General features: G+C 36.8%; 1 protein-coding gene across 3 annotated transcripts in view; it reads right to left on the bottom strand.

The window, feature by feature from the left end:
• PLOD2 (procollagen-lysine,2-oxoglutarate 5-dioxygenase 2) overlaps window positions 1–15,622 on the bottom strand; it is a 94,465-nt gene that overhangs the window by 42,771 nt on the left and 36,072 nt on the right. For 2 of the 3 annotated variants that reach the window (XM_032143728.2, XM_032143726.2), the window contains exons 2-4: window positions 13,979–14,070; window positions 10,974–11,110; window positions 1,158–1,321 (exon numbers count right to left, since the gene is read on the bottom strand). In XM_032143728.2, coding sequence (XP_031999619.1) covers window positions 1,158–1,321; window positions 10,974–11,110; window positions 13,979–14,070 — 393 coding nt within the window. Of the gene's footprint in view, window positions 1–1,157; window positions 1,322–10,973; window positions 11,111–13,115; window positions 13,177–13,978; window positions 14,071–15,622 lie in introns of those variants that run through there. The other variant, XM_058433632.1, reaches the window with a different exon arrangement.

The following is a 15,622-nucleotide window of genomic DNA, read 5'->3' as shown; positions in this document are numbered from 1 at the left end:
GAAGCACAGAGTAACCAATATGATAAACCTTGGGTTCTCACTTGAATATGGAAGTTAAAAGGTACTAGATAGATTTGGAGAAAAGAAAATGGTCAAGAGATCCCAGAAAGCATTATCTGTAGAAATATTGAGACGAAGAGGAAAAGAGATTTCAAGCCAGGCAGTGCAAATTGGAATTTAAGGTTTCAAAAGTACAAAATCTATATGAGCTATCAAAGTTCCAAGGTACAACTGTGGGAATAGGTTGATAAAATAAAGTGCAGGTGCAAAGAGCTGAAATTGAGGCATTACCAAGAAACTAAATCACTTCCTAGTGGCTAAGCAAAGCCTAGAACCCAGATATGCTGCTACCTGAAGCAGCACTTATTTTAACTAGCCTGGATAGTACTGGTTATATACACGTAGATCATCCCCAAAATCCATTTTTCCAGTGTGGTTTGCAATTTGTACCCAATTTGTTTCTCTAACATGTCCTTCATCCTATTTGGTTATGTCTTTGGTCCCTATGTTTACATTAATCTCAAACTAGTAAAAATAAATCTGTAGCCATCATAATGTCCAAAGTCAAATTTTATTTAATTTTCTAAAGGCTGGACTGAGGAATGTGGTAATTCATTCCTTTAATCCACGGTAGCACAGCTAATGCAATATTTTAAGTACACCCAGACACTCAATGTTAGATATTTTTCACTACTGGGTTCAAGACAAATCATTTATTTAATCCCATAATGTTTAAAATCAGATAATATTAAGTAATACCTGTTCTTAAAAGCTACTTGATTGTGGACTGAGAATAATTTCTTTTCAATTAAGGAAGCTTACTAAACTTATTATCCTAGAGCAAGAAAATTCTCAATGTGTCATAATTAAAGGAACTGGATCCATACTTTTCTTCCTTTAACAACGGAATATCTCTAGAAGTCACTTAAATTTGAAAAACATGAGTTTCCTCACTTATAATGTGGAAATTATAACATTTATATTACCTAGTGTTTTTAGGAACACCAACTCACATAATACACGGGAAAATGTTTTGTCAATATACTAAGATAAGGGTTACTTAAAACTTCATATCTAAAGTTACTACATCTACAAAAACGGTTGTTTCATTAGTCTTTATAATTTGCATTAAACTTTTCTTCCAGTATCTAACTCACCTCCTGAATTCAGATAGCGTTTCCCAATGTGCACAACAGGATACTTGTCTGCTAGTCTTTTATCTGGCCACAGAATTCCATCTGCTGCAAAGACCACTTTGTGGTTTGCCTTTTGGAATTTTTTTAGAACTTCTTCTGGACCACCAGCAAATATGACATCAAAGCTGTTCAATGAGGAAAAAATGTGTTTAAAATACACTTGTCAGAATCTAGGCACATAAACCATGAAGAGTTCTCTAACAAAAGTCAGAATCTAGAATACAGTGCAAGATTAATACCTGTGCCAACTATTTACACAGAACACCAAACAAAATTTCTCTCAAATTATATGAACTGTATTGAATTATTAGTTTACATTACATTAGCAAATGAAGTCCAAATAAAAGTCAGCTTTTCTAGTGTTAGCCTTAATTTTTTTTCAATAATCACTTATTCCCAAATTGAAATTCTAAAACAGTATTGAAATGTTAGAAATGCAGTTACTTGTTGTATAACTTAATGATATAAAGTCATTTACAGAAGTTGCCATAACTGCCTAATATTTCAAGTAAATTTGTACCAGTCCATTACAGTTTCTGAAGAATTATTTTTGACAAAATGTGTTTAACTGCTAAATGTCATCAATGTATGTTTAATATTTGAATGACTGTTTAGCATGGAATCTTAAAATAAGTGCATTCAGACAACTGCAGGTTTTTAAAGCTCAATACACTTGGGGGAAAATTTTTGTAAAAACTGACACTATAATTTAATATCTATAATTTCATTGATTTTTCTGATGACTTTCTTCCTCATGGTTCATTCACAGAATCACAATGACTTAACAAAATGTGAAGTATAAAAGCCACTATCTAAAATTTTTCTACTCTGCAATAAGTTCTTTATTCATTACAATCACAAATTATTTTACATTTTTATTTTATTTTATTTTGCACACAAAACAATAAACATTTTCTAAAAGTACATATGAACAAAAAGATGCATATCAAACATATTAGGAAGGTTGCACATGGGAAGACGGGGAATAGAAATGGGGGGTGGCAATTAAAGAAAATAAATGAGAGAGGGACTTTGTATGGATCAATGATAATAACTCAATCCTCCATTTGACAAAGAAGAAGGAGAAGGAAGAGGAAGAAAAAGAAAGTGGGATAAAGGATCAGAAAGGGAGGAAAATAGAAAAAATTAGAATATGACTCCAGGGTAGACCTGCTTTGTTGTCGCGTGGTTCGTTGGTTGGTTTGACAGTTGTATTTCTCATATGTTTTGCCATGTTGGCCAGGCTGGTCTCGAGCTCCTAGCCTAAAGTGATCAACCCGCCTCGGCCTCCCAGAGTACTGGGACTACAGGCGTGAGCCACCACATCCAGCCCCCACATTGCTTCTGGCCTCTGTGGTAGACCTCCCAGACGGGGCAGCCGGGCAGAGGCGCTCCCCACATCCCAGACGGGGCGGCCGGGCAGAGGCGCTCCTCACATCCCAGACGATGGGCGGCCAGGCAGAGACGCTCCTCACTTCCCAGACGGGGCGGCCGGGCAGAGGCGCTCCTCATAACCCAGACGATGGGCAGCCAGGCAGAGACGCTTCCCACCTCCCAGATGGGGCAGCAGCCAGGCAGAGGCTGCAATCCCAGCACCCTGGGAGGCCAAGGCAGGCGGCTGGGAGGTGGAGGCTGCAGCGAGCCAAGACCACGCCACCGCACTCCAGCCCGGGCAACACCGAGCACCGAATGAGCGAGCCTCCATCTGCAGTCCCAGCAGCAAGCCGAGGTTACTCCAGCCTGGGCCACAGAGAGAGGGAAGGAAGGAAGGAAGGAAGGAAGGAAGGAAGGAAGGAAGGAAGGAAGGAAGGAAGGAAGGAGGGGCAGTAGTGGGGGGGGAGGGAGGGAGGGGGGGAGGGAGGGGGGCGGGCGGGCAGGCAGGCAGGCAATTTTACATTTTTTTACATCAGTGCACCTTAAGACCAAACGTTTCCAATGATGATAAATTAATGACTTACCATCCCAGATAGCTAACAGCATAATTGTAAAGCCACTCATAGCATACAATTTGAAGTCTGCCAAGTGGGTTTCTAATCCCACCTCTGCCACTTGATATGAGAATAACCTTAGGACAAGTTACTTAACCTCTTTACACTTAAGTGTAAAGTATAAAATGGAGGGAAAAGTAGTATCTATATCCTCAAGTTATAATTTAAAAAAATTAAAAATAACTCCTGGCACACTGTAAACACTGAACAAAGTTAAAGATTAACATGAAAGGGACTAGAGTGAAGGGAGAGATAGAGGAAAACTCACTTCAAAGTTTTTACAAATCTGTAGGTTAAAATAATTTTATTTTTAGCCAAATACTTGTACTTTTGAAACTGAACTTTAAGTTACAATAAAATTTTTCTGACTGAAACCTCAAACTTTGCCCTGTTTATTTAAAAAAAAACTGATTAATCTGACATTACAAAACATAACACTGTACTTTTTCTGCTAAGTACAACTGATTTCCTCAACCCGATTTAATGGTAGTATTTTCCTCAAGACTGTAAGTTGTTGATGATTTTTTTTTTTAATAATGAAGACTGGGAAATAAGACCAGTTTTATGGGTAATTGGGCCATGAGAAGTGAGGCAAATAAACCGAAGTCTCTGAAACAGAGACTACCGTGCAAGTGATAAACAGACCCTTTGTGCATTGCCTGGAGATGGGGAAAAACAGCTTGTGATGTCAGAGCATCTTATGATTGGAGACTCCGACTAAACTGAGTCTGAAATTTTGCAGGTAGCAGCATGCATACAGTGTGGCAATTCCTCAAGGATCTAGAATCAGAAATGCCATTTGACCCAGCAATCCCATTGCTGGGAATATACCCAAACAATTACAAATCATTCTTCTATAAAGTTACACGCACACATATGTTTATTGCAGCATTATTTATAATAGCAAAGACTTGGAACCAACCCAAATGCCCATCAATGATAAACTGGAAAAAGAAAGTGTGACACATATACAACATGGAATACTATTCAGCCATAAAAAGAATGAGTTCATGTCCTTTGCAGGGACATGGATGAAGGTGGAATCCCGTAATCCTCAGCAAACTAACACAGAAACAGAAAACCAAACACCGCATGTTCTCACTCATAAGTGGGAGTTGAACAATGAGAATACATGGACACAGAGAGGGGAACATCACATAGTGGAGTTTGTCAGTCAGGCGGGGGGCAAGGAGAGGGAGAGCATTAGGACAAATACCTAATTCATGCGGGGCTTAAAACCTAGATGAGGCCGGGCACAGTGGCTCACGCCTGCAATCCCAGCACTTTGGGAGGCCAAGGCGGGCAGATCATGAGGTCAAGAGATCAAGACCATCCTGGCCAACATAGTGAAAACCCATCTCTACTAAAACTACAAAAATTAGCTGGGCGTGGTGATGTGCACCTGTAATCCCAGCTACTTGGGAGGCTAAGGCAGGAGAATTGCTTGAACCCGGGAGGTGGAGGTTGCAGTGAGCTGAGATCACGTCACTGCACTCTAGCCTGGTGACAGAGTGAGACTTGGTCTCAAAAAAAAAAAAAAAAAACCCTAGATGATGGGGTAATAGGTGCAGCAAACCACCATGGCACATGTATACCTATGTAACAAACCTGCACGCTCTGCACATATATCCCAGAACTTAAAGTAAAATAAAAATAAAATTTTAAAATTTAAAAAAGTTATAAATGCACTTTTGGAATGTGAGTGAATATTTTTTGTCTTTGAAACCCTAATGATGGATACAGATTATATAAATAGTATAGCTCAAACTATTAATAAATGTCAATTGTTTGAAATGGAGTTATGGCAACTTTTATAATTTAGCGTTTTATAAGCCTGGATTATCTTTATAACAAAACACAATTATTTTAAGGCAAAAAGTCAAGACAAAAGTTATCACATAATTGCCTTTGAAGAAAAATTTCACACTGCTGAAACCTTTCCTATCTCATTCTAGTAGCACTGCTATTTCTGTGTTTAAATACTTTAGAAAAGTTATTTGAACTTATTTAAAACTTCTCAAAGGGCAAGGAAAGTTTCCTACTTAAAATTATTTTGGCTGCAAAAAGTCAAATTGCCAAATTTTAAAAAATGCACACGGGTGTTGTGGGAAGTCAGGGACCTCGAACAGAGGCAGTGGCTGAAGCCATGGCAGAAGAACATAAACTGTGAAGATTTCATGGACATTTATTAGTTCCCCAAATTAATACTTTTATAGTTTCTTATGCCTGTCTTTACTGCAATCTCTGAACATAAATTGTGAAGATTTCCTGGACATTTATCACTTCCCTAATCAATACTCTTGTGATTTCCTATGCCTGTCTTTACTTTAATCTCTTAATCCCGTCATCTTCATAAGCTGAGGATGTATGTAGCCGTAGGACCCTGTGATGATTGCATTAACTGCACAAATCGTTAGTAAAGCATGTGTGTTTAAACAATATGAAATCTGGGCACCTTGTAAAAAGAACAGGATAACAGCGGTGTTCAGGGAACAAGGGAGATAACCATCAGGTCTGACTGCCTGAGAGCCGGGCAAAAGAGAGCCATATTTCTCTTCTTACAAAAGCGAATAGGAGAAATACCACTGAATTCTTTTTCTCAGTAAGGAACAGCCCTGAGAAAGAGAATGCTTTCCTAGGGGGAGGTCTCTAGAATGCCCACTCTAGGAAAGTCTGTCTTACACGGTTGCAGATAAGGGAGGAAGTAAGCCCCGGTCTCCTGCAGCACTCCCAGGCCTATTAGGAGGAGGAAATTCCTGCCTAGTAAATTTTAGTCAGACCAGTTGTCTGCTCTCAAACCGTGTCTCCTAATAAGACGTTATCAATGACAATGTGTGCCCGAAATTTCATTAGCAATTTTAATTTCGCCCCGGTCCTGTGATCTCTCTTTGCCCCCATTTGCCTTGTGATATTTTATTGCCTTATGAAGCATGTGATCTCTGTGACCCACGCCCTATTCGTACACTCCCTCCCCTTTGAAAATCACTAATAAAAACTTGCTGGTTTTGCAGCTTGGGGGGCATCACAGAACCTGCCAACATGTGATGTTTCCCCCAGACACCCAGCTTTAAAATTTCTCTTTTGTACTCTTTCCCTTTATTTCTCAGACCAGCCAACACTTAGGGAAACAGGAAAGAACCTACGTTGAAATATTGGGAATGGTTCCCCCGATACACAGGTCATAAAAATATTCTCACAGAAATTGAGTCCATCTACATATGCAGAAAATAAAATTTTCCACATATAACTGTGGTAAGTATGCCTGGGTCCTGCAATAACCGTAAGATTCTACTTGATGTGGTCATACTGAGTCCCCTGCCAGACATGTCAGTGTTCTATCTCAATAGATGATTGAGATTTTCCTAAGTGTTTTTCCTTTTTGTCCTTCTGTGTTCCCTACTTCTGTGACACCATCAACCACATAGTCACCTAGGTTGAAAATCTTTCATTCAGCCTTCACTCCTCTCTTTCCATGGCATATGTCATGGAATCTTTTCCCTAATCCTATTGATTCCGTCTACTTAATTTATTTTGCATTCAAATCCTCTCCACTCCCACTAGAAGGCACAAGGATAGATTAATTTTAAAACCCTAGAGACCTCCACATTACCCATCTCTTCCCCACTCATAATTAAGACTGTCTGACAAACTATTTTGAAAATGATTCTGTGCCAGTTCCCAGACTGTATCAATGGTTCTCAACTATGGCCTAAAGCAGGAGTCAGTAAATATTTACTCTCTGGCCTTTTACAGAAAATATTTTAGGTCTTGATGACCATATTGTCTGTCACAGTGATTGAACTCTGTCGCTGTGTTGCAAAAGCCACATAGACAATATGTAAACAAATGAGCACAGCTGCCTTTCAATAAAACTTTTTACAAAAACAGGCAGTAGTACAAGCCACAGAATCCATCATCTTGAGTGTCAACAAGAAGCAAAAGCTCCTATATAGCCAAAAAAGAAAGCAACAGAAGGGTTCCCTAACCTTGTCATTTAGCCCCAATCCTTTATCATTATTGGCATAAACTTCAGCAAAAAATTATAATCACCCAAACTATTAGCAGCACAGAAGTAGCTTCACACCTGATAATTCTTTCATCATATCTTCACCTGAAACATGTCCATATTTCCAGAGGTAATTAACATCACAAACCAATACTATGGATCCACTCCTAACCACTCACCCTCAAAACACACAGACACAGACAGACACGCACACACACACAGTTAAAAACACCCACTTACCCAGTTGACCTTGCACAACAGATTATGATAAAATCACAATGAAATGACTAAAATTATTTTATAAATTTTGGAGGGAGGGAAAGGGAGTTAGTTGGCATAAAATGAATACTATTTTAACAGCTAAATATTGAACCATCCTGGCATTCCTGGGATAAATCCCACTTGATCATGGGGTAATTTTGTTGTGCTGTTGGAAAGAAAATAAGTGTATCAACGGGATACCTATACTTTCATGTTTACTGCAACACTACTTATAATAGCAAATATATGGAACAAATCTAAGTATATATCAACAGATGAATGGATAAAGGAAATATGGAGTACATACATAATGGAATATTATTCACCCATAAAAAAGAAGGAAATCTTGTTATTTACAGTAACAAAATGGTTAGAACTAGAGGTTATTAGGTTAATGATATAAGCCATGCACAAAAAGACAGTATCAGATGGTGTCACTCATATACGGGTATCTTCAATTTTCCTTTTGTTCTGAGAATAACCTAAACCCTTGCCAAATATTTATTTTTATCTAAATTAAATATAATAAATCTTACCCTACAGATTATAAAGAGCCAGTTTCTAATTTTAAATGTGCATCCAAAAGTAAGTTTAGAATACATATTCCATGGGAGGAATGCGACAAAATTGTTTCTAAATTAATTCAGGCTTTTTAGTATGTCTAAATGGCATATGGGATAATTATGGGGTATTGGAAATGTTCTAAAATCGAATAATGGAGATGACTGCACGACTCTGTAAATTTAATTAAATTCATTGAATTTTACACTTACAAATGTTTATGGCATGTTATATAAATTATACCATAACAAAGCCGTGTTTCTTAAAAGGCTCATCTAAACCACTAAGTATATAAATCTGTGTATATTTTCATATGATAGTGACCTATGCTTCCATAAAACAGTTGAATTGTCCTTTAAAATACCACATAAAAAATAAGAATGTGTTTGCTTTATTAAAATGAATATATCCTGAATTCTGGCCCTTTACCAGAGCTAACCTTAATTAAGAGTTTAGGAATTGTGTTTACAGAATGGGCTTCATATTTCAAACCATTTACAAACAGTTTAATGCATTCTCCCAGGCCCTAGATTACAATTCTCAACTAGATTCATCACTCTGTATATACTTTTTAAAAAGGGTGTTGTTTTTAAAAAATAAGAGGGGTAAAAACAATTTCTTATGTGGCTTCCATTGCTCATTCCTCTTTACCCTCCTGGTTACTTTCTCATGACCCCTAGGTTTTCTCCACAGGATAGTCATGGTAGGTAATGATGGAGAAAGTGTTAATGACTCCTCTTAGACAATGACTTGGCTGAGTGGGCACCCATGTTTTCAGTTAGCTGGCTGTTCTCACAGGAGTTGTCAGAAATTTTATCTGTTTGTTTCCGTGATATATCCCAAACACTAACAGTGCCTGGAAGACACTGTGTCTTCCATCAAAATTTTATTATCTTTTCTGTCAAGCTGGGTCCTAAAGTATCATCTAAATCAACAAACTCAACCTCAAGCAGGCTTTAGGTATCTCACAGTGTCCTTCTTCTCATGAAAAAAAATAGGTCCCGCACTATACCAGTTGTCCGCAAGGATAAATGTTAGATAGCGGGTCAGAGGTAGGGGATGGTGATGCGAGAGTGATGGTGGAGAAAAGTTCTTCCTAACACCCAAAAGGAAGCTTGGGGATCTAAAATCATTTCTGACTCATATGTAGTAACTCTTACAAGGAGAATCTGCCTCAGAGCCAAAGTGAAAATGTACATGTGGCAAGTTGAAGCTGACTAATATGGTTGTTTGAAATCCATGGTAATTTTAAACCAAAACATACTCAGTATTTATTCTACAGAGCTATTTTAATGAACTTGGTATTCTTTTTCTAAGTGTAAAAAAAAAAAAAAAACAAATGCTGTAGAAAAATTCCCAGTACACTATGGCTAACACTTGCCTTACCATACTTCATCTTGCAAAATAGGTAACCACAAGCAGAACTTAATTTTTTGTGTAAAATATAATAGGAAAATTTTACAGATGCAAGTGTTACATATCTTTTGAAAATTTTTAAGTGTGTATGGCACTGGGACTTCATTACATTAATATCTATTTTCATTTCATAATTTACAACTTTCTTATTTATACTAATGCATAAAAATGTTACTCTTATTTTCATCTGCAAATAATTTGTGTCTTTACATTTTCAAATTGAAAAAAATATGTAAGACTTTCCTAAGTTAGAGCGGAAAATTCATGGGGACTTAAAATGAGCAATCAATAACAAAAGCAAATAAGATACAGAAAATAAAAGAAAAGAAGTAGTAACTAGTAACTCATGACAATTTGATGTTATTATAAAATTATAAGAAGATGGCAAAAAAAGACAGTGGATATTTTAATTAGGAGAGGGAAATATTACACAAAATACATTTACATTAAGAAGGTTCTTCTTTCTTAGTAACACAGGCTTTCTTATGTCTCACTTGTATTTATAACTTTGCGTGGTTTTTCTTCTGTTTAACCAGAATCCATTAAGTTACCCATCTCAATAGTAAAGCTCACTATGATCTTTATTCTTAACTCAAGACTGAAGTATGAATTTCACAAAAATGTTAGCTTTTGCCATGTTGTCTCATTAGTGTTTATGGTAATTCATCATCTTTGATGGCATTACATCATGTCAGACCACAGCTGATATAATTTGAATCTATGTCCCCACCCAATTCTCATGTTGAAATGTAACTCTCAGTGCTGGAGGTGTGGCTGGGTGGGAGGTGATCTGATCATGAGGGCAGTTTCTAATGGTTTAGCACCCTCCCCCTAGTGATGTTCTCATTATAGAGTTCTCATGAGATCTGATTGTTTAAAAGTATGTAGCACCTCCCCTCACTTCCTCCTGCTCCAATCATGTGAGACCTTCATTCCTCCATTGCCTTCTGCCATGATCCTAAGTTTCCCCTGAGGCCTCTCCAGAAGCCAAGCAGCTGGCCAGCATCATGTTTCCTGTATGGCCTGCGAAACTGTGAGCCAATTAAACCTCTTTCCTTTATAAATTATGCAGTCTCAGGAATTTACAGCAGCACAAGAACCGATTAATACAATAGTTTCATAACTAGGAATATCTACTTTTTAAAACAATGATTCCTTTTCAATAATTTGTTTTTGAAATGGAGTCTCACTCTGTCACCAGGATGGAGTGCAGTGGTGCAATCTCAGCTTACTGCAACCTCGCCTCTCGGGTTCAAGCAATTCTCTGCCTCAGCCTCCCAAGTAGCTGGGATTACAGGCACCCGCACCACACCAGGCTAATTTTTTGTATTTTTAGTAGAGATGGGGTTTCACCATCTTGGCCAGGCTGGTCTTAAACTCCTGACCTTGTGATCCACCTGCCTAGGCCTCCCAAAGTGCTAGGATTACAGGCATGAGCCACTGTGCCCAACCATATTTTAATACATCATCTACAAATATAAATCTCAGCTCTTTAAAAAGTAATTTAATATAGATTTTAAAATCCACAGGGTGTTAATCTCTTACCATTCAGTAAACATGACAACGAGATCATCTTGATCAGCATAGTGTTCCATGACTTCTTTCATTAATCTCACTTTCTGGCCCCCTCCAATACTATTAATTCCATCACCACCTCTCCATTCTTCTCCTTGACCAAGGACCTATAAACAAAATCAACATTTCATTCCTGAGCAAAACTCAAATTATGAAAGTACTATGAAAAACTTAAGGACATCATCAACTTGAACAGTACTGTACCATAACCACTCTTCTAGTGTTTCATGAAATCATGATTCTAGAAAAAAATCTAGATGCCTAAATCAGATCATAATTCTTCAATGTTATCATCCCCAAAATGCCCTTCTCAACTTTACCATCTCAAAAGTTGTGAGTCTAATCCAAGGAAGTAGACCGAGAAAGTATTTCTCACATTGTATCATTTTATTCCTACTTGTTTAGACCATAAAGAAGAAAAATGAATAAATTTCCCATATCACTTTTTTTTCAATCTGGCAGGAAATCTTTATGATCAACATTGAAGCTCAGTGACTCCTTGATGAGAGGCCTTTAAGTGATTTTCCTACTGAACTAAAATGGGTTTTTCAGGGAATTGCAGAGGGCAACAAGATAAAAATCACCTTCTTTACCGTATACATCCTAAACTTATGTAATTGTCTAAAGCTTAATAAGGATTTTTCAATGCAAGTTATTGCCTAAGTATGATTAATTTAAATTTAATTTTAATTACCCTGTACCCTTTCTCTTCACTATTTGCTTGAGCCTTAGCAGCTGCGCCCTGAATTGGAAATGCATGATGACACACTGACTCTAAGGGAACAGAAAGTACAATACACATCCCTTCCCCCACACAACACACACCTTTTCTCTTTGTTTCATCAAAACAAAGTCTGAAATTGCCATTATAATGATCTACTAAGAGATCAGGAAATTAATGGAGAATGAAATTAAAAATAAACACACAAGAAAAGGATAAAGTAAAATTTAATAGTAAATACCACTAGTTCTAACTTTACTTAATACCGAGCCAGAGATAAATCTTGCCGGCAAAGCCTGTGGGGCTCCCAACCTCAAACGTCTTGTTATAACTTATCACTTCCTACGTGGCAGGTTGAGGGAAAAACACAGCCCAAGAAAACTCAAGCTGTTTTGGATCTGGATTCAAACTAGGCTAATCTAGAAGCATTAACAGTACTTGCTCTAAAAACTGGCCTCCTCTGGCCCTGAGATTTGTTCCACAACCCGTCTGGAATCCCTAATCCTGAAGCAACATTGACCAACGACATCTGAGAGTCTATTCTGTGCAATACACCAGTTAAGCACCACCCTCTATGTTCTTTCCACTACACTAGTGGTTGTCAAATTTCAGTGTGCCTCTGAATCTCATGGAAGCCTTGTTCAAACACAGACTTCAGGGTATCACTCCCAGGATTTGTAATTCAGTCAGTCTGAGGTGGAGCCTGATTATTTTTTCTTTCTAATCAGTAGCTAGGCAATGCAGATGTTGGTGGTCTGGGGTCCACACTTTGGGAACCACTGCATTACGTGAGGAGAGAGCAAAAGGATCATAAACTCCAGTAAGTTAAGTGGGGATGGGGTCCAAGATCTGATATTATACTTCATAGTTATTTGCCTTGGGACAAGTTTTCCTCATCCAGAAATAAAGTAGTATCTACCTTACATGGTTCATATAGTGACTTAACAGCATATCATATATAAAGTTCCTTACAAGGCGCCTTGCACAGAAGAAACATCCCACTCTCTCTCCAGTCTGAACCCTAATGATTCCCCAACTAGATTTCAGCATTATTTTATCCTAATTTTATTTCCACAGTGTCTCCTATCAGTGCATACTACTACATTTTCCATCTATCATAGTAACATATTTCTAACATGTTTTTCATTTATCCTATATTAAACATCTAGTTGTTACCACTATATCTCTTTTTCAGCAAAGTTTAGCTGTTTATTAGCTGTTCCATATTAACATTTAGCTGTTCTATATTTACATCTATACCTAGTATTCCAGTGGTTATTTAATAAAAACTACCTTTTTAATACATTACATACTCAAATGGATCAGTTTTTCTCCAAAAAGTAATCTTTCTTCTTTTTTTAAAAAAAGTTTTTTGCTTTTTGTGTTCCTACCTAGGTATCTCCTTGTTCTCCTCTTATTTGTAGAAAAGACTTGGCTGACAGATCCTTCTTTCTATTAAAAAAAACAAGTAAGTAAATAAAATGGCAGGCCTCTCATAACTAAGTTTAATAGTTCTATCAATTTCCCCAAGTTTCCTCTGATCACTTGTCAATGAGATGTTCACCGGGGATAAGTTTTCTAAAATGCTTTCGTTAAAAATACATTAACAATGCTCCCAAATTCCTCTAAATGAAAACAAACAAACAAAAAAGCAAAAACAAAAGCAATTCTCAATAATAGACAGGAAAGGCACCCTGTTCACATTTATGTTTCTAATTCCCTGTAAACAAAGAATCATCCTATGATAGCAAAACCCATTACAGAAAAAATTATTCAGTCAGTGAAAAAAATCCCTGCCAAATCTTATTTACATTGTATTTGTACATAACCTGCCAGAAAGAAATTATATATATATGCAAATACATATTAACTTTTTTTGCTGTTTTATAGAACATATTTATACAAAGCATTGGCAAAAATTAAGAAATTATTGTTTGAGTGGCACAGCATTATTTTAATTATTACAGGTGCATAATAGTTGCATATTTATGGGGTACGTGTGATATTTTGATACAGGCATATAATGCGTAATGACCAAATCAGAATACTTTGGCTATCCCCTCACCTCAAGCATTTACCACCATTTCTTTGTGTTAGGAAATATTAATAAAGCCAAAAACTACATGAACTAACAGCAATTACGTAACCAAATGCTACTTCCTTGTGAGGATTACAGATTGTAGTGATGTTATTATGAAAAACGTACTTTAGGCACATATTATAGGGTCTTTATAGGTTAAAGGATATACCATACCTTCACAGTATAATTGAAATATTTGGCTGACTGCATAAATCGATGGAATCCATCACTTTCTTTTGTTGCTACAGTTATGACTAATAATTTATCTGCAAAGACAAAAGGAAACAAAAGAAGGTTTACCAAGAGATCAAATGCTCACATTTTACAACTCACTACAGTAATTAGAGACCTCACTAAACCCATGGGAATATTCTGGTTTACTGATCTACACAAGACTAAACAAAGAGCTGCTGAAAAAACAGATGACTCAAATTGGTTGTATTACTACCAAATGATGAACCTTCAAATGATAATTATTTCAATGCAGAAAAGTACATTGATGATTAAGAAAAATCGTGCCATCGGGCCGGGCGCGGTGGCTCACGCTTGTAATCCCAGCACTTTGGGAGGCCGAGGCGGGCGGATCACAAGGTCAGGAGATCGAGACCACGGTGAAACCCCGTCTCTACTAAAAATACAAAAAAATTAGCCGGGCGTGGTGGCGGGCGCCTGTAGTCCCAGCTACTCGGAGAGGCTGAGACAGGAGAATGGCGTGAACCCGGGAGGCGGAGCTTGCAGTGAGCCGAGATCACGCCACTGCACTCCAGCCTGGGCGACAGAGCGAGACTCCGTCTCAAAAAAAAAAAAGAAAAATCGTGCCATCAATAGAGTATTTCAACATTGAGAAAAACTTCCATAAAATTAACATTTTTTATAATCCATGATTAAGATTCTCTGACATTATCTAATCAACAAACTTCACCATCATCTATAAATCATACCTGATTTATGACATCATCAGTGAGGAGATCAGCAAATTACATTTATCAAAATAATGACATATACAAAAAACAGATACAATCATTAAATCTGATCCTAATTTTCTAAAATAAATTGTGACAACTGGGAGCAAATATTTAAAAACAAAATCTTAATTATTTTTCCTATCCGGGATTGGTTTTTTATGAAAATTCTTATAAGAAACAACATTATTTATTGTGTTTTGGTTTCTCTTTAAAGAATAAATGGAATCAAAATAACCACTACCCTAGTAAATATACAACTGTTAGCTACCATTTTATAATGAATTATTATTTTCAATCCAACATAACACTTCTTTTTAGTAGAATTAGATAGATTTAAGGAATTGTCTCAAAACACCTACACAAGCTACTACAGATAATGACTAATTTTAATAGGAAAATACATGTTGGAAAATGCACAAAAGAAACAAGTGCATCAACAAATGCCAAAAGAGCTGGAACACTTTTTTTTTTAACTGAAGATGTAGAAGGACCCATACACTAAGAAAGCAAAACTAACATCTTTTCAACATTCTCTGAGTAACATCATTTGTCTCTCACTTGCCCTCTATTTATAAGGAAAGAATTCAGGTTTTGAGTATCCCATAAGCAACAATCACCAAACATGGCAATAATGCATTATAGGATTCAGTTAAAAATTATAGATGAACCAATGTATTTATCCGTCAAATTCTGAAAATAACTACAATAAAATATAAATAAGTACAATATACAAAGAAATACTAAATTCAAACATTTATTAGTCAAACAAAAAAAAATTTCCATGAAGATAAACATCAACATTCTTAGATTTTTTTCTAAGAAAAAGGTATTTCTTGGCCAGGCACGGTAGCTC

The sequence above is a fragment of the Hylobates moloch genome, unplaced genomic scaffold (assembly GCF_009828535.3).
Source record: "Hylobates moloch isolate HMO894 unplaced genomic scaffold, HMol_V3 SCAFFOLD_22, whole genome shotgun sequence".
In the NCBI taxonomy this organism is placed as follows: domain Eukaryota; kingdom Metazoa; phylum Chordata; class Mammalia; order Primates; family Hylobatidae; genus Hylobates; species Hylobates moloch.
The sequence above is the reverse complement of the archived record's forward strand: the minus strand, read 5'-3'. Positions and strand labels throughout refer to the sequence as shown.